Consider the following 24389-nt stretch of genomic DNA (forward strand, 5'->3'; position numbering starts at 1 on the left):
CATGATACTGCATCTGCCATGCATCTGCCCAACCTGTCCAAATCATACTGGAGTTTCTCTGCATCCTCCTCACAGCACACACGCCCACCCAGCTTTGTGTCCTCTGCAAACTTGGAGATATTACATCTAGTTCCCTCGTCTAGATCATTAATATATATTGTGAATAACTGGGGTCCTAGCACCGATCCCTGCGGTATCCCACTAGTCACTGCCTGCCACTCGGAAAAAGACCTGTTTATTCCAACACTTTGCTTCCTGTCTGCCAACCAGTTCTCTATCCAAGTCAATACCTTACCCCCAATCCCATGTGCTTTAACTTTGCACGGTAATCTCTTATGCGGGACCTTATCGAAAGCCTTCTGAAAGTCCAAATACACCACAACCACTGGTTCTCTCTTATCTATTCTACCAGTTACATCCTCAAAAAATTTCAGTAGATTAGTCAAGCACGATTTACCTTTTGTAAATCCATGCTGACTTTGTCCGATCCTGTCACTGTTTTCCAAGTGCTCTGCTATTACATCTTTTATAATGGACTCTAGCATTTTCCCCACTACTGATGTCAGGCTTACCGGTCTATAATTCCCTGTTTTCTCTCTACCACCTTTTTTAAATAGTGGGGTTACATTAGCTACCCTCCAATCCATGGGAACTGTGCCAGAGTCTATAGAATTTTGGAAGATGACCAGCAATGCATCTACTATTTCTAGGGCCACTTCCTTAAGTACCCTAAGATGTAGATTATCAGGCCCTGGGGATTTATCGGCCTTCAATCCCCTCAATTTCCCTAACACCAGTTTCAGAAGACTGAGGGGTGGCCTAATAGAGGTCTTAAAAATTATGAAAGATTTTGATGGAGTAGAGAGGAGAGTGTTTCCACTTGTGGGGAAGAGCAAAACAAGAGGCCATCAATATAAAATAGTCACCAAGAAATCAAATAGGGAATTCAGAAGAAACTTCTTTACTCAGAGAGTGGTGACTCGCTACCGCAGGGATTATTTGAGGCGAATAGTATCGATGCATTTGAGGGGAGGCTAGACAAGCCTATGAGGGAGAAGGCAATAGAGGGCTATGTTGATAGAGTGAGATGTGGAAAGATGGGAGGAGGCTCAAGTGGAGCATAAACGCCGGCATAGACAGGTTGGGCCGAATGGCCTGTATCTGTGCCGTATGTTCTGTGTAATCCTGTGTAAAAGAAAGAAAATAGGAAGAGAAATAGCTAAATATGAAAACACTGATTTGCCCTGCACCAAGACAACATCCTGTCACCTACCTCGTTTTTGAATTTATTGGGAGCAATATCCAAAACATCCAAGGAGAAAATGGCATCTCTTGCACCAACGTACAGCACGTCTCTCTCAGCACTCAGCAGCAGCTTGGTGTAGTTCCACACTCCATCCCGGGAGAAATGCTTGACAGGTCTGTCTGTGCTATCTGAGAAAGAAGAAGCCCACCGGTTAGAGGAAGTGACAGGACCCTTCCCTCTGAAGGAAGACAGGCAGCTGACAGCAGCTCCTTACCGCAAGCTCGGCTCCGTCTGGCCTTATCAAAGTCTCACTTTAAACAGGATGGAGGGTCATTAATGGTTTAAATACCTGAAGTTCAAATGGATGCAGTAAGTTTATTTTTAAGTTAGAGAAAAAATGGTGTCCTCCTTTATTTCATTCTAGTGGCGCTATAAGTATAGGAAGACTACCAGCTACTTAGCAATTTACATTTACTGCCACTGCCAATATCAAACAAGTTGGTTTGGTGAATGACTGTAATGAGACCAATGGTCACATAGATTATATGCTACAGTCACATGATCCTTTTTCGATTTCACTTGATGGATTGCATTCGGCAATTCACAACAACTTGCATTTATATAGCGCCTTTAACGTAGTAAATCGTCCCACAGGAGTGACACTGAGCCACACAAGGAGACATTAGGACAGGTGACCAAAAGCTTGGTCAAAGAGGTAGGTTTTAAGGAGCGCCATAAAGGAGGAGAGGGAGGTAGAGAGGCGGAGAGATTTAGGATAAGTACCTCATCTAAAAATTAAATTAATTATACATGTCAAAATAATTATTCAAAAGAGCACACAATGGTTTTGGATTCCTTTTCAAAGATATAGAGGAAAGGATTCAGAAAGAAAAGATTTGCGTCTTATTAATTCACGTCCCAAAGTAATTCACAACTAATGGATAACTTCTGAGGTGCAGTCACTGTAACTGAATGAATGACCAGCTGGTCTGTTTATGCTAGTTTTGGTCGAGGGAGCAATGTTAGCCTAGACGTTGGGAGAACTCCCTATTTTTTTGGACAGTGCAATAGGATCTTTAACGCCACATTGGCAGATGGGGCTTTGAGTTAACAGATCATTTGAAAGACGGCACCTCCGGCATTGCAGCACTCTCTCAATACCGCACTGATGTTTTAGACTCGATATGTGCACTAGTCTGTATTGGACTTGAACCTACAATCGTCCGACTTCGAGACGACAAAACGGCCAAGCTGACACTTACAAGATACTTACCAGGTAAAACGGGCACTTGTGCGGCCGACTTTCCAGGCCCATGACTTTAAAATGGGGGCTGGATTACATCTGCACGGCCTGGCTCAATTATCCACCGCCCTCGAATCCCACTTAACCGGAACACTGAAGTGTCCTTGGCTCCCTATGTGCAATGACATGGGAGATCGACTAGTTACTCTTTAAAACTGTTCTCGTTTAAGCTGCCTCATTGTGGTGTGACCACGAGGTGCAAAAGCCACACTAATTCCATGAATGAACCTTCTGGTTATAAAAAAACCCTCTTTGGTAACATTATAAAAATGCGCCTGTCACAAGGGAGATGGTGAGCTTAAATATTTATGCAACATTACATTTTCTATTCCAAATATTGACACCTGTGTCTAATTATATTTTGATGGCTGTCAAAATGTCACATTCGCACTAAGGTTATGAAAAAAACAAGTAAACTGTTAGTCTTGGATTTAAATTCAATCTACTGAATATGGACACAACGGGCTCAATATTCTGGGCACTGAATCATCACTAAATTACAGTAACCTCACTGTATCAAGGGGGACAGGGGACGTTTTAATGCATATCTTAAATTTATTAATTTATCAGTGGCCTCTGGCCTCTGGCCTCATTACTCACAATGGCAACGCTGGCATTCTCAATTAAAAAAAATATATTGTTGAAAGAAAACTGACCTAAGAAGGAAGAGAGACTTGTGTCAACTATTGAGCCTATTCAATTGCTCTTGAGAAGCCAATGACTACCCTTTTCAATGCTGTGCAAGATCTGCTGTGCTCAGTCAGGGTTCCGGCAGACTGACACAAAACTAAACTGCAAATGGATTTACAGTGATTAATAATTGAGCGTGCTGATTAGTTCTACATGCTACCATTAAATCCAATGACATTTTGCTGACACCTCATTTCAGGGTTTGTTTCCGTGCAATTATATTGAAAACCGCTGGTTAGGCCTCGGCTGGAGTATTGCGTCCAATTCTGGGCACCACACTTTAGGAAGGATGTCAGGGCCTTGGAGAGGGTGCGGAGGAGATTTATCCGAGCGATACTAGGGATGAGGGACTTCAGTTATGTGGAGAGACTCGAGAAGCTGGGATTGTTCTTTGAGCAGAGAAGGTTAAGGGGGGATTTGACAGAGGTGTTCAAAATGAAGAAGGATTTTGATAAGCGTAGATAGGGAGAAACTGTTTCCACTGGCAGAAGGGCCAGTAACCAGAGGACACAGTTTTCAGTAAATTGGCAAAAGAATCAGAGAGGAGATGAGGAGAATTTTTTTTTACGCAGCGAGTTGTTATGATCTGCAATGCGCTGCCTGAAAGGGTGGTGAAAGCAGATTCAATAGTAACTTTCAAAAGTAATTGGATAAATACTTGAAAAGGAAAAATTGGTAGGGCTGTATGGAAAGAGCGGGGAAGTGGGATTAATTGGATAGCTCTTTCAAAGAGCCGGTACAGGGACGATGGGCTGGGGGCTTCCTTCTGTGCTCTATGATTCTGATACAGCAAAGAGTTTTTTAACAGCTTGTAGGTAGTAGATGATTCGTTACATTCATAAAATCATAGAATGGTTACAGCACAGGAGGCCATTCGGCCCGTTGAGCCTGTGCCGGCTCTCTGCAGGAGCACTTCAGCTAGTCCCACTCCCCCGCCCTTTCCCCGTAGCCCTGCAAATTAATCCAACTCCCTTTTGAAAGCCATGATTGAATCTGCCCCCGCCACCCTGTCAGGCAGTGCATTCCAGATCCTAACCACTCGCTGTGTAAAAAAGTTTTTTCTCATGTCGCCTTTGGTTCTTCTGCCAATCACCTTAAATCTGTGTCCTCTGGTTCTTGATCCGTCTGCCAATGGGAACAGTTTCCCTCTATCTACTCTGTCCAGACCTCCAGTCTTTACGCTTGTAAAAAGCACACGTAAGTATTTATTTTTACAGGTAAGTGGTGTTTTAGTGCAATTTAGAATTTTTTTTTCCACAGGTTTATTATTTTAAAGAATCTACAATAAGGTAAGTTTATTTGTAGGCCCTTTTTATTAAAAATTTATTTTTTTCAAGAAAAAAAATTATTGTTTAAATTATTTATTTAAACTTATTTATACTTAATTTAATGATTGGGATGTTTTTTAAAATTTTATTTAAAGTTTAAGTAGTGTTTTGGGGTGCAGTACTTCTCATGAGTTTGACAGTTCTTACTCTCAAACTTATGAATGAAGTTTCCCCTCCCCTGATTGGCTGAACAGTGCTCACCTGATCCCAGCCGGCACATCGCACTAACTACGCCGCTGGGTCAGGTTAGCACAGCGCGCCGACATCAGAACCTGGCCACTGAAAGGAAATCCACTGCAGGCCAGGTTTCAGATGTCGGCGCGCAGGGTGAGCGCACATCGGGGGCTTGCACGCGCGGCAAGCCCCCGACACCAAGTTCTGGGCCAATACTCCAGTTGAGGCCGGGCCAGTGTTTTATACAGGTTCATCATAATTTCCACGTTTTTGTACTCTATGCCTCTATTCATGAAGCCCAGTGTTGAGTCTGTGTGTCCCAGTTATGTTTAGGATCAATCACTGTACACAGACAACAAGAATAACTTTTAACAGGTCTTTACTATTCGGAGGTCAGGGCTGAACTGCCCAGCAAATCCCTATACAACACTTATATACCGGTGTGGTCACCACCGGTATTACAGTATTACAGTATACAGCAGCCAAGAGAAAGTAGTACATCTCTTAAGGTAGTTCTCTTAAGGTGGAACAGGTTACATACACCACACCCAGGATCCCATAAGCTTTTCAAATCATTTTCTCAACCTGCCCTGCCACCTTCAACGACATGTGCACATATGCCCCAAGTCTCTCTGTTCATGCACCCCCTTCAGGATTGTACCCTTTAGTTTATATTTCCTCTCCATCAAAATGTATCACTTTGTACTTTTCTGTGTTAAATTTCATCTGCCACGTGTCCGCCCATTCCACCAGCCTGTCTATGTCCTCTTGAAGTCTATCACTATCCTCCTCACTGCTCACTATACTTCCAAGTTTTGTGTTGTCTGCAAATTTTGAAATTGTGCCCTGTACACCCAAGTCTAACTCATTAATATACATCAAGAAAAGCAGTGGTCCTAGAACCGACCCCTGGGTGTCGACTGTATACCTTCCTCCAGTCCGATAAACAATCGTTCACCACTACTCTCTGTTTCCTGTCACTTAGCCAATCTCATATCCATGCTGCCACTGTCCCTTTTATTCCATTGAATTTCTTCATTTTATGTTCTTCTAATTTATAAGGCAACATAATAAAACACTGTTGGCTTCCACACAAGTTATTCAGGAATGTGTTAAAAGCTTTGCTATTTGAACAATATTTCCCTCGAGCTTTCAATTAGTGATAATGGGTTCAAATTCAGAACACCATGGGAGGGACCGGATGGGGGAGTGGATCAGAAAAGACTCTTCACCTCTGGGGCCTGCGTTTAAAACAGGCCCAAACAGATGAAATGGAAACCTCCTCTTTCTAATGGCTGCAAGAGTTTGATGTCTGAAATGTTTTTGCAAGACTCTGCTGACCACAAGTCCACGGCGGAAAACTCTCAGAATTTAGCAATAATTACCAGAGAGGCCACTGGTTTGGGTCAGAGAAAATTTCGCACTGCTACAACAGATGTTGCTCTTTTAAGTTCTCACCTCTGAGTCAGAGGGTTGTGGGTTCAAGTCCCACTCCACAGACTTGAGCACAAAAATCTAGGCTGACACTCCAGTGCAGTGCTGAGGGAGTGCTGCACTGTCGGAGGTGCCATCTTTCGGATGAGACGTTAAACGTCTGCCCTCTCAGGTGGTCGTAAAAGATCCCATGGCACTATTTCGAAGCAGAGCAGGGGAGTTATCCCCGGTGTCCTGGCCAATATTTACCCCTCAATCAATATCACTAAAACAGATTATCTGGTCATTATCACATTGCTGTTTGTGGGAGCTTGCTGTGCGCAAATTGGCTGTCTCGTTTCCTACATTAGAACAGTGACGACACTTAAAGTACTTCATTGGCTATAAAGCGCTCTGGGTCACCCTGAGTTCGTGAAAGGTGCTATATAAGTGCAAGTCTTCCTTTCTTTCTAAGTTGGAACTTAAAGTCTAGTCTTGGAGTATAGTGAGGGGAGCCTTATTCAGCGTCCAGCCCATACTGTATCCAATCTGAGCTCTGGAATTCCCTCCCTGAACCTCTCCGCCTCTCTCTTCTCCTTCATGACAATCCTTAAAACCTACCGCTTTGACCAACCTGTCCTAATATGTCTTTATGTGACTTGGTGTCAAACTTTGTACTGCGTACAGTTCTGGTCACCACATTACAGGAAGGATGTGATCGCACTAGCAGAGATTTACGAGGGTGTTGCCAGGACTGGAGAATTTTAGCTATGAGGAAAGATTGGATCGGCTGGGGTTGTTTTCTTTGGAACAGAGGAGGCTGAGGGGAGACTTAATTGAGGTGTATAAAATTATGAAGGGGCCTAGATAGAGTGGATTGGAAGGACCTATTTCCCTTAGCAGTGAGGTCAATAACCAGGGGGCATAGATTTAAAGTAATTGGTAGGAGGTTTAGAGGGGAGTTGAGGAGAATATTTTTCACCCAGAGGGTGGTGGGGGTCTGGAACTCACTGTCTGAAAGGGTGTAGGAGGCAGAAACCCTCATCACATTTAAAAAGTACTTGGATATGCACTTGAAGTGCCGTAACCTGCAATGCTACGGACCAAGAACCGGAAAGTGGGATTAGGCTGGATGGCACTTTTTCGACCGGCGCAGACACGATGGGCAGGATTTTCATTGTGCCGTGGAGTCGGGATTGGAGGCATGGGGGGGGGTTAAAATCCCGAAATCAGGGGTCCCGGCCCTTTCCCGCACCCAAACCCGCCTCCATGCCAGTTTCAAAGGAGGCGGGTTCCCGCCCCGCACTGGGACCCGCCTACCCGAAGCGGGAAGGGATTAGTGCCAATTAACTGCTTGTTAACAGGTAGTTAACAGGCAGTTTTTAGCCTAATCCCTATTTTTGATGTTGAAGTGTGGGATTCCTGACGGCTCCAAACCACGCCGTCGGGTTGAAGGAGTGTGCATGAGTGCAAAGGTTTGGTGCGTCTAAAGTGATTAAATAAGTTTTACATACCTTTTCTTACCTTTTCAGCCTTCCTTCCTTCAGGTTTCGGAAGTCCCTCATCTCACCGGCACAGAAAGCAGAATGGCTGCGAACTGTCAAAAGTGACAGCCTTCAGCTTTCTGTGCTGGTGAGATTTCTAACTGAGTCTGTGGAGAAGGACTCAGGTTAGAAGTAAGACTGTCAGTGTTGGACAGCTTCAAACAGCTGTGAAAGACTGATATTTCATCTGTCAAAAGCTCTTGACAGATGAAATTTCAGTCTGTGACATCACCTGTTGCCGGGTGGCCCTTAATTGGTCTGCTGAGCCCGCTGGGCGGGCTTAACAAGGTCAATCAAGTTAAAATCGCGTGGATTGGCCGCATCTCGATGGAGGCGGGACTACAACCCCGAAAGTTGTAGTCCCGCCTCCTACCCGACTCCTGAGTTAAATTCCTGCCCAATGGGTCGAATGGCCTCCTTCTATGCCGTAAATTTCTATAATTCTATGATAATGCTCCTGTGACGCAACATTAAAGGCGCTATATAAATGCAAGTTGTTGTTGTTGTCTGATGCTGACGGTGGGTTTAAATGCTTTACTTGCCAGCAATGACATCCCTCACCTTGGCAAGGGTAAAATTCACCCAGCAGAAGCACAAAAAAGAAAGTTCAAAATAATAATATTAGTGATATAAGGACTACCTTTTTGGATCTAAGGTCCTAGAAATTCAGGCATGCGCAGGATACTTGCTCTGCACTTGAATGGTGAGGCCCGAGGCCCCACGCCCCCCTGCTATTGGTCCTTAGACCTCGTTTCAATGGAGACGGCGTGGTGCAAGCAGAAAGCCAGCGAAGAGGAGACCAGATCGGGCGGCCCTCAGGTAAGTGAAGCCAGGGGTCGGAGGTCACGGGGGAAAGATAGGATGCTAGGGGGCGAGAGGGGCGGGGTCAGGAGAGAAGGATCAGAGGCCGGGGATGGAGGTCGGGAGAAGAGACCGCGTGCTGGAGGCCGGGGGCGGGGCGGTGGCGGGGGAGGATTGAAGGATGGGTTTGGGTTTAAAGGATCGGGAGTTGTGAGGGAAGGATCAGAGGCCTGGAGATTGTGGGGGGGGAGGTGAAGGATCAGAAGAGGAGGTGGCACCAGCGAATCGCTCCACATTCGGTTAAGTAAATGGGAAAATCTTATCTTGTAGATCGTAGGCTGTCCCAAGGTCTGGTTTTACTCAGCACAGTCTTCCTCGGGGCAAACCAATCTTGGAGTGGGGGGGTCTCACACAGGCGTGGGCCCTGGACGCCTACTTTCTTTCTTTTCACAATATGACGGGTGCCGCACTTCTTGCCGGAAATGTGCGTGTGCTTCCTGCCGGCCATATTGGGGGCTTACTATGCTAGTTCGCCCAAAAAAGGGGTGCTGCACAGCCAAACTTATAGGCCATGATGTTAATCTATCTACAGCAACTGGCTAGTGGGTATTATGTTATGTTAAAATCTCTGCACTTGCTGAAAAAACATTACCCAGGCCTATCATAAATCTCCAGTAAATTAAATTTAGAGGCCGCCTCCTTATAATTTTCATAATACATAAACTAACGTAATACATTTGAAGGAGCCTTTATCTCTGGCACCTGGTACAGCAATACAGGGCGATCTCCTGAGATGTTACATGATCCGGTATCATCTCTCCCACAACAACCTGAGCTCGGCTCCAGTCCAACTGCATACCACTTGTGGTTTTGTGGTACCGAACTACTGCTGCAGTTGTAGATCGGAATCCCAGATTGGCTGTGCTTCAATCTGCTGCCCGTCATCTGCCAACCGAGTGAGTGTTTAGCTTTATAAGTACACAAGTACTCAGCTGCCATCAAGTATGACCACGTCAACAAGAAGCCTGCAGTCAAGCGGTAACATGCTTATGCTGTAAAATAAACTGTTAAATCTCTATCTTCTTCCAGTGCTGATGAAAGGGCATCGCTCTGAAACATTAACTCGGTTTCTCGCTCCACAGATGCTGCCTGACCCGCTGAGCGTTTCCAGCATTCTCTGTTTTTACTTCAGATGTCCAGCATCCGCGGTACTTTGAGATAAAATGGTTGCTGTCTACCTCACCCAAGTCACACTACGTCGCAAGTACTCTTGTTTTTGACAGATAGGGGCAGTTTTTTAATATATTTATTTGTTCTCAGGCTGTCGGTGATAATGTCAATGCTGCATTTATTTCCCATCTCTAGTTCCCCCCAGAAGATGATGCGAGATCTTCTTCTCGCCATTGTTTCTACTGCTGAGTGTCTCGCTAGGCCACGTCAGAGGGTATTAAGAGTCAACCATGGCCATCGTCCTAAGGGGGTGAGGGCCGGGGGGGGGGGGGGCAGGGGGGTGTGGGGTGTTAAGACTCCCTACATCAGGAGTTCCCATCTCCTGCAGTCTCAGTGGGATCTGGCACATGGAGTGGAGGTACGTCTCAGACCCGGGGCGCATCTCTGAGACAACCGGTGGCTGTGGGGCCCACCTGGAAAGATGGGATCTTTTTATTGAAACATTTTAAAGTTTGTAAGGCGACCACTAGGAAATTAGGAACAGGAGGAGGCCATTCAGCCCCTCGAGCCTGTTTCTCCATTCAGTGAGATCTTGGATGATCTGTATCCTAACTCCATCCACCCAGTCTGTCAAATTAGGTAACCACACCTCCCCCCCTCGCCCCTGAACACGGGGGCCCCACAAGGTTGTGTGCTGAGCCCCCTCCTCTACTCCCTCTTCACCCACGACTGTGTGGCTGTTCATGGTTCCAACACCATCATCAAGTTTGCAGATGATACCACGGTGGTAGGCCAGATCACCAACAACGATGAGTCAGCCTACAGGGAGGAGGTCCAGCATCTCGTGAAGTGGTGCGCCGATAACAACCTGGCCCTTAACATCAAGAAAACCAAGGAAATCATTGTGGACTTCAGGAAGTCTAAAGGCGGAAGTCACACCCCCATCCACATCCATGGGGCTGTGGTGGAAAGGGTGGAAAGCTTTAAGTTCCTCGGAGTCCACATCACGGAAGACCTCTCCTGGTCCCTCAATACCTCCTCTCTGGTGAAGAAGGCCCAGCAGCGCCTATATTTCCTAAGGAGACTGAAGGGATGTAACCTGTCACCCCCGATCCTCTCTAACTTTTACCGCTGCACAATAGAGAGCATCCTGACGAACTGTATCACAGTGTGGTATGGCAGCTGTAGCTCCTATGACCGGAAAGCCCTGCAGCGGGTAGTCAAAACTGCCCAACGCATTACCGGCACCTGGTTACCGACCATAGAGCACATATACCAGAAACGCTGTTTACGGAGGTCACTGACCATCATCAAAGACCCTACCCACCCCAGCCACAGTCTGTTCGCCCCCCTGCCATCTGGGAGACGTTACAGATGCATTCGCACCCGGACGACCAGATTTAGGAACAGCTTCTTTCCCAGGGCGGTCATCCTACTGAACTCTACAAATAAACTCTAAAGCCTGCACATCTGCCAATGCACTTTATTATGTTTATGTTTATGTTAATGTATTACAAGCCAAATGAATGTTGAATGTTAAATGGCTTAATCAAAATGTACACTCTCGGGAGCCGCAAGCCTACATTTCGTTGTACTGCACTTGTGCACTAACAATGACAATAAAGTTGATTATTATTATTATTATTATCTTGGCTCCATATCCCATTATATCCTTGGCTAAAGGAGCAACTATAAGTTTCTTCCGGGGGTGGGGCCGAGGCCCCTGATACCCCTCCAACCAGGCTGGTCCACCTCTGCCATATTTTCCAGCATTTTTAGAAAGGTGAGCATCCCAGATGCATCATCAATGGTACAGGTACCCAATGCTGGCAGGCAGATCAAAAGACCCTCCCCGTGACCCCACAAGCAATAGTGGGGTCAGCGGCATAAATCGCGTGCAGGCACGTCTCGGCATTTCCACCCCAAACCCATGGGCTTTTGGGGGCCAGGGTGTGTTTTTTTTAATCCAGTGCAGGTATGTCCGTAAATAAAAACTAGTTACATCAATAAATATTTGCATCTAATATGGAGAATCAGTTCTTTATTGTCCAGATGTTGAAGATGTGGCTTCTTGCAGTGAAGGCCAAGAATTTGGAAAACTTTAGGGGGGCAAAATTGGGTCACGCCCCCTTTGGGGCGCTACTTTTAGCGCCCCGAAAAAGTTAGCAACCCCGTGCCCGAGATTCACTGGTAGCGTCCCAAGAGGGAGGCAGGCCGCTACTGGAAGCGCTTCCCCTCCCTCTTGGGGGCGCTGTGAGTGAACATCGCGGCGCGTACTGCAGGCCTTCCTCCCCTTCTTAAAGGGGAGGGGCCTAGCGCAGCGCGACCCGGGGCCACCAGGGATCGGGAGTGCCGGCAAAAAAGCCCAACACGCAAGAGGAGTGCCGGGCTCACGGAGCGCAGCCGGCACTCCGCGGGGGGGGGGGGGGGGGGGGGGCTTCACAGGAGGCCAGGGACAGCAACGGGGGCAAATGCTGGCAGGCGGCCAGCAACAAAAATGGCCGCCCGGCACCTCCCCTTTAATTTGCGCCGGCCCAGCCGCAAGTACGCCCCTCCTGACCCTGTCGGACATAGCATGCGGCGGTAAGTCAGGGGGAGCTGCGCACGGCGATGACGTCATTGCCGGAAGCTCAGCGCCGCGGGGCGCTAGCGGTTACCGCCACCGCTAACCTCCTGCTGAATTTCGCGGGAGGCGTTAGCGGCGCCGCGCCCGCGCGCTAGTTGCTTTGCGCCCTGTTAGTTAGGGCGCTAACGGGAGGCACAAATCAACCAAATTCTTCCCCCTTAATCTTTACTTAGTTGCATTTTTCTTTTATCAGATATCACCGCAACAATCTTTAGTGAAATTAAGCAAAACCTTTTTAAAATTTGGCTTTAAAAAGGGTTTTTTAAATTCATTTTTCGGGATAATTAAACTCAAAAATCGTGCAGCTGCATGATATGTTTCAAGCTGCATATGGAGAGACGCACACTGGGGAATTCTGCACACTGCACTGACTCAAAAATAATTTATATAGAACCTTTCACGACCTCAGGCCATTGCAGCCAATGAAGTACTTCTCAAGTGTAGTCAATGTTGTAACATAGGAAACGTAGCAGCAAATTTAAGCACAGCAAGGGATAAAAATCGTCCGGGACACTGGAGAGAACTCCTCTGCTGTTCTCCAAAACTGCACCGCGAGATCTTTTATGTCCACCACTCAGTTTAACATCTCATCCGAAAGACGGCACCTCCGACAGTGCAGCACTCCCAGGGTAGGGCTTGACAGCATTTCAATTTCAAACTCATCAGAAAGTGTCCAGCTACAGGCCAGCGCTGCACTCCGAAGTCCTATGTGTCGGAACCATTCAGCTGTACTCTGCTTCTACACGTGTGGGAAAGCTTTCAATGACTATAGTTATCCTCAAGGCAATGCATTCGACTCTTTCCATCCCATCACGTTGCCTGGATTAACCCTTCAGCTGCCTGGTACATATTCACAGCTCCCGTAAGCCTAGTATTTAACAGAATATCTAATTGAAACATGCAAGATTCTAAGGGGGAGGATTGACAGGGTAGATGCTGAGAGGTTGTTTCCCCTGGCTGGAGAGTCCAGAACGAGGGGCCACAGTCTCAGGATAAGGGGTCGGCCATTTAAGGCTGAGATGAGGAGGAATTTCTTCACTCAGAGAGTTGTGACTCTTTGGAATTCTCTGCCCCAGAGGGCTGTGCATGCTGAGTCATTGAGTACATTCAAGACTGAGAACGATAGATTTTTGGACTCTAGGGGTATCAAGGGATATGGAGATCGGGCAGGAAAGTGGAGTTGAGGTCGATGATCAGCCATGGTCTTATTGAATGGCGGAGCAGGCCCGAGGGGCCGTATGGCCGACTCCTGCTCCTAATTCTTATGTTCTTAGAACAGTCTGTCGCCTAATTAGAATGTAATCAGACTAGTTCTTGTAAACAATACAGACTTGGCACTCAGGCAAGATGGATTTTGCAATCAATCGTATGTGGAATACTGTAAACAGTTTATCACGCAGAGTTTCATCTCTGCCCTATTTTATCTGGTTTATCAGTATCTTTATGGCGCAACTAACAACCATTCATTCAGCAACAGAACCTCAAACACGACAAAAAATGCAAACATTTTAATGAGAAGCCAATTACACAGAGGCCGATTTTCTCAAACTGCTTCTTATTGACTGAATTGGTCCCAGGGTTTGAATCAGATAACAGTTGTAATGAGGGAGAGTTCTCCGTGCCTTCTAGTCTCTGCTGGTGTGGTCGCCATGGAGCAGCCTGTAGCTGGCTCGTCTCAACTATTACCCAATCTCAAACTCAGCTGGAAACACGTTCAGGTGTACTGGGGAATGTTCCTTTCGAGGGTTCATCTGTGACCAATGGTGGTGGTGTGCAGTTCATGCAGGCAGGTTACAGAGAGACGTGACTCCAATCGTGCCTGTCTGAAACAGCATGGTCAGACACAGTGCCAAACAATGGGTTTATTACATGTTATCCAATAGATTAGCCATGAGGCTAATTGGGACTCCAAAATTAATAGACACCCGTCGTTGGTCATGTGATCTCATTCATGCTGTGTGTGCATGTGAACTTTAACCTTTTTGTGCGTTTGTTGGTAAAACGGTGAGACAAAATGCAAAGGGTGTGAGTGTTTTTTGATTGGTGTGACTGCTTTACTTCCTTGTTTACTGAATGATGGGAGATGTTTGTTAACTAAATATACAGGAAACTTTGGTTTATCCGGAGGTTGTATGGCCGGAAACTTTGCTCTAACGGCAGAAATCAGCAACCGTTTTAGTTCGTTTTTTTCTCTTCTCCTAGCATTCTGTTAACAGGCAGGCTCTGGAAAGCGTCTTTGGAGCTTCGCAACAGCTTCAGAGACGCTTCAAGGTATGGGCCGAGTGTTTACGAGCTGTTGCTGAGCAACAGTGTTTGTTGTCAAATACGGAGATTTTCATCTCCGTATGCTTCAACGTTGACTTTGCATGTCCGGCACTTTTGATAGATCGGCAACACGCCGGTCCCGTCGGTGCCGGATATCAGAACTTTTCCTGTACACACGTGAAGTACGTTTACCTGTACTGTGTGGGTGTCTGCACGGTGTTTTCTACTATAATTAGTGCATATGGCTAAAATGTTGTCGCCATAGCCACGTCTGTGGCCGGTCAGCAGTTGCTATTGGACAACACTGGTCTATTACAGTGCAGTGCTGAGGGAGTGCTGCACTGTCGGAGGTGATGAGACGTCAAACCGATATCCCGTCTGCCCTCTCAGGTGGACATAAAAGATCCCATGGCACTATTCCGAAGAAGAACAGGGGGGGAGTTCCTCCCGGAGTCCTGGCCAATAGTTATCCCAAAATCAACACCACCAAAACTGACTACAGGAAACTTTGGTTTATCCGGAGGTTAACTGTCCGGAATGCTTGATCCACCGGCAAAAATCAGGAGCCGTTTCGTTAGGTTTTTTTTCTTTTCGTTGCTTTTCTTTTTACCAGTCAGGCTCTGCAAGGTCTCGCTGAAGCTGTTGCTTAGCTACATAGACGCTTGCAAGGTACGGCCGACTGTTTAGAAGCAGGGTTTGTTGCCAGATATGGAGCTCAAAAGCTCCGTATGTTTTAACATTAGCGCTGGTTTGTCCGGGAGTTTTGATGGGACGGCGACAGCTCGGTCCCGTCGGTGCCGGATATCACAAAGTTTCCTGTATCTGGTCATTATTACATTGCTGTTTGGCTGCCGCATTTCCCACATTACAAAATAACTACACTTCAAAAAGTACTTCATTGACTGTGAAGCGCTTTGGGGCGTCCTGAGGTCATGAACGGTGCTTTATGAACGCAAGTATTTCTTCTTACTTTTGTTTCGAACCAGTTCATGTGCCCCCCCTCACCCCACCCCTCCCACGCTGTTATTTTGGTATTGGCACCCCGTTGAGCAGAGGCACTTGGTGAATCCCAATGGAGTCGGGTTTGGCCCAATCCCACAACTGCTACCAGCCAACGTAAAATAGGGTCCATTCCTTGCATATCCAAGTTTCATATTTTAATCTGAAGAGGCTATCATTAATCCAAATTTAATCCATTTCTGTCATTCCTTAGCCCATGCACTTAATTTGTCCTTTGAATGTAATCTTTCAAATGTCGTTCAGAACCTTATTAAAACGTTCAGATCTAATTGAATGGAAATCAAAGTCTGTACAAGCAAAATGATTTGTGGTCCATTCGTTCCCTTGTTTAACAGAATGTTTCTCACTGGAGTGAATTACTGAACAAGCAGCTCGTGTTAGAAAGGTTTGGAAACCCGGGTGTTTTTATCGGCGATTTATCGAGATTCGGATCGAGGCATTTCATTTCTTGGCAAATCAGTTCTCAGCTGTACTATCAATACTGAGGTAAAGGCTGACAAGAAAAGTTCAATCCACAGGCATGTGTGTATCTGTCTCTCTTCAGTAATTTGTGTCATGAGGAGACTCACATATGTAAATAAATAATAAAAATCCAGGCTTCCAGTTGGGGCTGAGTTAAGTCATCTCAGCCAGGATGACAGTCACAGAGCTACAACTGACCTCAGATACATCAGAACATAAGAATTAGGAGCAGGAGTAGGTCACAGGGCCCCTCGAGCCTGCTCCGCCATTCAGTAAGATCATGGCTGATCTTCGACCTCAACTCCACTTTCCTGCCCGATCTCCATATCCCTTGATTCCCCTAGAGTCCAATGGAGGGCAGTTAATACAGCCAGCGTTCCTGCTCCTGACTGCTATCCAGTGATGCTGCTGGAAAGTGCATGTTAAATCATAGAACAATACAGCACAGGAGGCCATTCTGCCCATCGTGCCTGTGCTGGATCTTTGAAAGAGCTATCCGATTAGTCCCACTCCCCTGCCCTTTCTCCAAAGCCCTGCATATTTTCCTCTTGCATTTATATAGCACTTATCGCAGCCACGTGACATTCCAAAGCGTTTTACAGCCAATTAAGTACTTTTGAAGTGGAGTCGCTGTTATAATGTAGGAAACGCGAGCAGCCAGTTTGCGCACAGCAAGCTCCCACAAACAAATGTGATAATTACCAGATCATTTTTTTTTAGTGATGTTGGTTAGAAACATAGAAGATAGGAGCAGGAGTAGGCCGTTCGGCCCTTCGAGCCTGCTCCGCCATTCAATGAGATCATGGCTGATCATCCAAACTCAGTACCCTGTCCCTGCCTTCTCCCCATATCCCTTGATCCCTTTAGCCTTAAGAAATATATCCAACTCTTTCTTGAATATATTTAATGAACTGGCCTCCACCGCCCTATGTGGCAGAGAATTCCACAGGTTCACCACTCTCTGGGTGAAGAAATTCCTCCTCATTTCAGTCCTAAATGGCTTACCCCTTATCCTTAGACTATGACCCCTGGTTCTGGACTCCCCGGCCATCGGGAACATCCTTCCTGCATCTAGTCTGTCCAGGCCTGACAGAATTTTATAGGTTTCGATGAGATCCCCTCTCAATCTTCTAAACTCCAGTGAGTATAAGCCCAATCGACACAATCTCTCCTCATACGTCATTCCTGCCATCCCAGGTATCACCTTGGTGAATCTTCGCTGCACTCACTCCATGGCAAGAACGTCCTTCCTCAGGTAAGGCGACCAAAACTGCACACAATACTCAAGGTGCGATCTCACCAAGGCCCTGTACAACTGTAGCAAGACATCCTTGTTCCTGTACTCGAACCCTCTCGCTACGAAGGCCAACATACCATTTGCCTTCTTAACCGCCTGCTGCACCTGCATACTTACCTTCAGAACTCCCCTGCTCTTCTTCAAAATAGTGCCGTGGTATTTTTTACGTCTACCTGAGAGGGCAGACGGGGCCTCGGTTTAACGTCTCATCTAAAAGACAGCACCTCCGACAGTGCAGCGCTCCCTCAGTACTACACTGGGGTGTCAGCTCAGATTAGGTGCTCAAGTCTCTGGAGTGTGACCTGAACCCACAACCTCCTGAGTCGGAGGCGAGTGTGCTACCCGCTGAGCCGAGGCCGACACCTTTTTGTTTTCACTTCCGTAGAATATACTTATCAACAACAACAACTTGTATTTATATAACGCCTTTAACATAGTAAAACGTCCCAAGGCGCTGCACAGGAGTATTATAAGACAAAAATTTGACACCGAGCCACATAAGGAGAAATTAGGGCAGGTGACCAAAAGCTTGGTAAAAGAGGTAGGTCTTAAGGAGCATCTTAAAGGAGGAGAGAGGTAGAGAGGTGGAGAGGTTTAGGCAGGGAATTCCAGAGCTTAGGGCCTTAGCAGCTGAAGGCACGGCCACCAATGGTGGAGCGATTAAAATCAAGGATGCTCAAGAGGGCAGAATCAGAGGAGCGCAGATATCTTGGGGCGGGGGGCGCGGGCGGGGAAGGGTTGTGGAGCTGGAGGAGATTACAGAGATAGGGAGGGGTGAGGCCATGGAGGGATTTGAAAACAAGGATGTGAATTTTGAAATCAAGGCGTTGCTTAACCGGAAGCCAATGTAGGTCAGCGAGCACAGGGGCGATGGGCAAACGGGACTTGGTGTGAGTCAGGACACGGGCAGCCGAGTTTTGAATGACCTCAAGTTTACGTAGGGTAGAATGTGGGAGGCCGGCCAGGAGTGCGTTGGAATAGTCAAGTCTAGAGGTAACAAAGGCATGGATGAGGGTTTCAGCAGCGGATGAGCTGAGGCAAGGGCGGAGACGGGTGATGTTACGGAGGCGAAGAAAGCACAGGCCTCACCCCTGCCACGTTCATGTTCTTCACCTACTTGCATGAGTGAGAGGCCATTAGCCGTTGTCACTCAGTTAATCAGGAGAAATGGCTGCAAGTAGCAGTGTGGCGAGGCCTTGTGACAGGAGTATGGACTTTCTGTCAGTGCCTGTGCTGCAGCTGGTAACAAAGAAATCACAAAATATAAGTCATCAATCAAGCTACAGTGACATCCTATGCCTAGGGTCTTCCTCACATGAGAACTTCAAGAGGCCGTCAGATGAAAGCTGCATTTCTATTAGTGAATCTTTTCGGCTTGGTTTGGTTTGGTTTCCATGGATATACGAGAGGTCTACGTACTGGCAGGTGTTCGGGATAATTCTCTACTTGTGATAACCGTGACAATGGGTTCAATTATCCACAAGCGTTCACGACACTATATTAAAGAAAATAAGTTTCAAATGAAAATGCAGAAAAATAGTTTCTCAATTTTGCATTTTAGAACAAGTCCCAAGGTACTTCAGGGTGGAAACCAAACCAGGGAGAGATTATGAGGGGGGAGGGAAGTCAGGCTAGAGGAGGTTATAGTGATAGAGAAGGGATTTAAACACAAGGATGAGAGTTTTCAATTTGAGGTGTTGGGGATCAGCAGCCCATATAGATCAGCGAGGAGAGGTGTGACGGGCAAGCGTTACTTGGAGTGGGATGGAACACAGGCAACAGAATCTTGGACGAGCTGAAGTGTATAGAGGGTGGGAGGTCATCCCGGAGAGCATTTTAGTAATTGAGTCTGGGACTGATAAAAGCACAAATGAGAGTTTCAGTAGAAGATGGGCTGAGGCAGGGGCAAAGGCAGGCAATGCTATAGAGGTGGAAGCAGATGGCCTTTGTGACGGAGACGACATGGGGTCTGCAGCTCAGCTTGCAATCAAATAGGACACCGAGGCTGTGAACAGTCTGATTCAGCCTGGGACAGTGGTTGGGGAGGGGCGTGGAGTCGCTGGCAAGGGTAGGAAGTTCGTTGAGGGGGTTCGCAGACGATGGTTTCAGTCTTCCCAATGTTTAGCTGAAGGAAATTGCAGCTCACGTAAGACTGGATGTCGGACAAAGTCTGACAGCGCAGAGACAGCGTCGAGAGAAGTGGTGGAGAGGTTGAGATGGGTGTCATCGGTGTACAAAATGGAAGTTGACCCTATGCCTGCAGATGTTGCCAATGTAGATATCTAGATGAGGAAGAGCAGGGGCCAAGATTGGATCCTTGGAGGACTCTGAAAATGATAATGTGGGGTTGAGAATTGAAAGCATTGCTCGAGGTGTTCTGGCTAAGATTGGATGGGTAAGAATGAAACCAAGTGAGGACAGTCCTATGGAGCTGGATAACGGAGAAGTGTTGGAGGAGGACTGTGCGATCAACCGTGACAAAGGCTACAGAGAGGTTGGGGGGGAAGACACTAGAGAGAGATGAGGGTAACTAGGGTGGGGTGGATTGGAGGGAGGTTTGGCTAAGTGGGGTGGTGGAGAAGCAGCAGAGGTACAGGAAACTTTTTTTATCCGGCACGGATGGGACCGACATGGTGCCAGTTCATCAAAAATTTCGGATAACCGAAAGCTATAGTAAAAGATACGGAGAGCAACAAACCCTGTTGCTTAGCAACAAGTTCAGAACAATGGCCACAAGTTGCAAGCGTCTCTGTAGCTTAGCAACAGCTGCAGCCACACCCTTGCACAGCAACAGATGGAGGAAGGCAAGTAATAAAAGTTACCTGAACCTACTCCTGAATTTTGCCGGTTAACCGAGATTTCCGGTTATTTAGGTGCCAGTAAATCGAAAGTTTCCTGTAGTTAAATGCAACACAAAATTCAGGCTGACACTCCACTGAGGGAGTGCTGCACTGTCAGAGGTGCTGTCTTTCGGATGCGACGTTAAACCGCCCGCTCAGGTGGACGTAAAGGATTCTGTGACATTGTTTCAAAGAAGAGCAGGGGAGTTACCCCCCCGGTGTCCTGGCCAATATTTATCCCTCAACCAACATCACTAAAAATAACAGATTATCTGGTCATTATCACATTACTGTTTGTGGGAGCTTGCTGTGCACAGGTTGGCTGCCGCGTTTCCTACATTACAACAGTGACTCCACTTCAAAAGTACTTCATTGGCTGTAAAGTGCTTTGGGACGTCCTGAAGCTGTGAAAGACGCTATAGAAATGCAAGTTCTTTCTTTCTCGGTCAAGGAGGCGAAGATAAAACTCCCTCGTGCTGGGTAAATCAAGGAGCTTTTGTTAGCTGAATATATACTACAGCAGAGTTAGTAAAATACAGTCATACAATCAGATGTCAGCTTTATCGCAGTCAATCTGCGGTAAATCAGTAGTGTGCTCGATACAAGCACAGAATTTCCATGTGTCACGTCACTTCCCATTCACTTCTATTGCGTTCTATAGATTTCTTTCCTGGACATTTTTCTGGTGAATTCAGTGCTCATCAAGCTGAAGGACGGTCATGCTCTGAAATGGAACGCCTTCCATTTTGAGCGATCGGTGTCAACATTAAACAAGACCAACTAGAGACAGGAGAGCAGACATCTGCTCACACAATGCACCTCAGCCTTGCCCCAAATGTGTTTCTATTTCCCACACCAGCTCTGAGAGCGCCAATTTAATCCCAAATTCGAGGCAATTCGAGACATTAGGAAGTGGCTGGAGACTGCACAACTCATTTCAGACAGGACGCTTATTGCCAGCTCAGAGAAAGGAGACTTCCATTCTGTCAGTCTGGACTGGGTTTGATTCCAGGATCTCCGAGATGAAAGACCAGTTCCAATCTCACTGCACCTGCCACAGTCAATCAACTATCAAATCTTACCGAGAGACAGTGGTGCATTTGGAAATGTAATCACTTGAATGCAGAATCCCTGTTTTTGTTATTTAGAGCTGTTTCTGCTTCTCCTAATTTACTACATTAAGTACATGCCTATATTTATTTATAGTTTGCAGAAACACTGAATCAGGCCATGCTTGTACTGTAAACTATTTTGTTTTGTTGATTATGGTTCAATTTGTAAAATAAATAAAAAATGCATTCATGAAAAAATAACAAATCACATATAAGCCTGATCCAAAAAACACTACTTAGCAAAATAGTCATATACTAACAAACTGTGGCATTTTCCACAGTCAGTTATGATTATAAGCTTTTTTTAATAATAGGAATACATAGGAGCAAGAGTAGGCCATTCAGCCCCTCAAGCCTGCTCCGCCATTCCATTAGATCATGGCTGACCTGTACCTCGCCTCCATTTACCCGTCTTAGCTCCATATCCCTTGATGCTCTAACCCAACAAAAATCTATTGAACTCAGTCTTGAAGGCTCCCATTGTCCCCCAGCACCCACAGCCATTTGGGGGAAGAGAATTCAAGACATATCCAAGATGGCAGTGGGGTTGGGAGAGAGGCTTCACAGAGCCACCTAGTGGCAGAGCCTGCAACTTCACTGTGACAGTTGACATTGCAAAACCGAATGGGAAATCTTGACATAGCAATTTACAATGTTACAGGTTGACAGAAAAATGTGAACAAAATTCGTGAAAACAGGAAGTAAGTTTGTGGACACCCGTAAGTGTGCACCCTACACACGGTTTTTAACAATATATGGCTTTATTAGGATTAAACTATATACAGGTAGACTATCCTTTATCCGAAAACCTCGGGACCAGCCGTGTTTCGGTTTTCGGAAAATTTCGGATTTCGGAAGGTATTTTATAAGACTGGGAAATTTGTCGGGGGTGGGTCGGCGGGGGCGTTGGCGGGGGGTCGGGGTCGGCGTCGGGGTCGGCGGGGGGGTCGGCGGGAGTCCGCGGGGGGGTCGGGGTCGGCGGGGGTCCGCGGGGGGGGGGGGTCCGCGGGGGGTCGTCGGCGGGGGTCGGGGTCGTGCGCCACTCTGGTCATGTCGTGCGCACGACTTACGCTGAACGAAAAAACCTTCGGTTTTTAGAGGGTTTCGGTTTTCGGAAGTTCGGATAAAAGGTAGTCTACCTGTATATATATTAGGTATTCTTGATCCTTAATAGCAAAGTTACAATTGAAAAGAATGTATTGGGCATCATGACAGATGCACATTTTTTTGTATTTAACTCCAACAAGCTGGAGCAGAAAGTCAGAAAATGACCCTTTAGGTTCTTTCACTACTAGTTCTGCCAAATCACTTTTGCTGCTCTGTTTTCCCAATTCAATGGGCTGGATTTTGTCAGGCCCGAGGAGGCGGGAATGGAGGCGTGTGGGGTGTTAAAATTGCAACAAGTGGCGGGCGGGTTCGACCCCGCCTCCATGCAATTTTCCCAAATGTGTGGTTTTTGATCCCGTCTCCGTCCCGCCTCCAAGAGGCGGGATAGGCCCTTAAGGCCCTTAACAGCCACTGAATTGCCTCTATACTCCCATTTTGAGAGGCCTTTCCGATTTTAACACGTTTCCCACGTGATTCACATCTCCTCTGAAACATGACAGTGAAACCTGGCGGGAGCACAATTGGATTGCTGACTATCAGCTGCAGCTCCACCATTAAAGAGGAGATTTGATCAGTCATCATTTGCAGGTGGCAGGACTTTGTTGTCTCAGGTCTGGGGGAACTTTTAGCAGGCATAGCCACAGCTGTGGAAGTTTGGAGCCTGACACCCATCTCCAGTGTGACCTCCTGGGAAACACCTCTCGCCACCTTGACTGAGCGCTTCCTCAACTGAGGCATCTACCAGAAGCATGGTGACATGAATCAGTCATTCATGAAAGAAAGATTTATGAAATAATACTGAGCGGCCTACGGGTGGCGCTGTCCAGGGAGAGTATAAATACTCGGGCATGGGCCCAGCTTGCGCAGGATATTCTTAACAGGAACTAGTGAAGGACAACTACACCTCCATGTTGTATAACAGTTGATTAAAGCTTTGTTTAACGCTTAGGCCAAGTGCCTAGTAGTTTTCTTACGTCACATGGGAACCATTTATTTCCTTTCCTCCTGGACATCAGATGAGGACGAAGACCAGCCGCGGCACCAGCAGAACCATGAACAACAGCAGCACCAACAGCAGCAGCAGCAACAGGAGCGCCAAGCTGCTGCTCACCCACCTGAAGCTGCACAGGCCAGAAGGCGCCAGCCCATGGAAGCCCGTCGGCGCAGGAGATACCCCCCAAACAGGGTCTACAGACACAGGGTCAGCTACCTCAACATGAGCGAGCAGCAGTGCCAAAGGCGGCTCCGACTTTCGCAAGAGGTAGCGGGTGACATCTGCGCAATGGTGCAGCAAGACCTGGAGCCCAGAGGAGCAGGTAGACACCCCTTACCAGTGGCCGTCAAAGCCACCACCACACTCAACTTTTTTGCTTCAGGCTCATTCCAGGGATCAGCAGCAGACATCAGCGGCATCTCCCAGGCGGCCGCACACACTTGCATCATGCAGGTAACCGATGCCCTCTTTGCCATCGCGCACAATCACATCCATTTCTCCAAGGATCAAGCAAGTGTCACGGCGCGTGCGGTTGGATTAGCTAATCTGGCAGGCTTTCCAAGGGTGCAGGGCATCGTTGACTGCACACATGTGGCCCTAAAGGCACCCCATCGTAATCCACGCATTTTTATCAACCGCAAGGGCTTCCACTCTCTCAATGTGCAGCTGGTGTGTGACCACAAGAAGGAAATTTTGCAAGTTTGTGCCAAGTACCCTGGCAGTTGCCATGACTCCTTCATACTGCGCCAGTCTAGTGTGCCTCCGCTCTTCAGTCCACCAGACCAACTTAACGGATGGCTACTTGGAGACAAGGGCTATCCCCTGAAGACGTGGCTAATGACACCGTTGAGGAGCCCATCCAACGAAGCTGAGGAGAGCTACAACTACAGCCACATTTCCACCAGATCTATAATTGAGCAAACCATCAGCATGCTGAAGGTGCGCTTCAGATGCCTGGATAGATCAGGTGGAGCCCTGCAGTACTCAGCAGCCAGGG

The 24389-nt window shown here is 47.0% G+C and overlaps 1 protein-coding gene across 3 annotated transcripts in view; it reads right to left on the reverse strand.

Moving 5' to 3' along the window:
- The window catches only part of sema4ba (sema domain, immunoglobulin domain (Ig), transmembrane domain (TM) and short cytoplasmic domain, (semaphorin) 4Ba), a 453543-nt gene that overhangs the window by 75288 nt on the left and 353866 nt on the right, over positions 1 to 24389 (reverse strand). For all 3 annotated transcript variants that reach the window (XM_085968833.1, XM_085968834.1, XM_085968835.1), the window contains one exon: positions 1274 to 1434. In XM_085968833.1, coding sequence (XP_085824959.1) covers positions 1274 to 1434 — 161 coding nt within the window. The remainder of the gene's footprint in view (positions 1 to 1273; positions 1435 to 24389) is intronic.

Source organism: Somniosus microcephalus, chromosome 27 (genome assembly GCF_052327205.1).
Source record: "Somniosus microcephalus isolate GS21.2 chromosome 27, FLI_Smic_1.0, whole genome shotgun sequence".
Classification (NCBI taxonomy): Eukaryota; Metazoa; Chordata; class Chondrichthyes; order Squaliformes; family Somniosidae; genus Somniosus; species Somniosus microcephalus.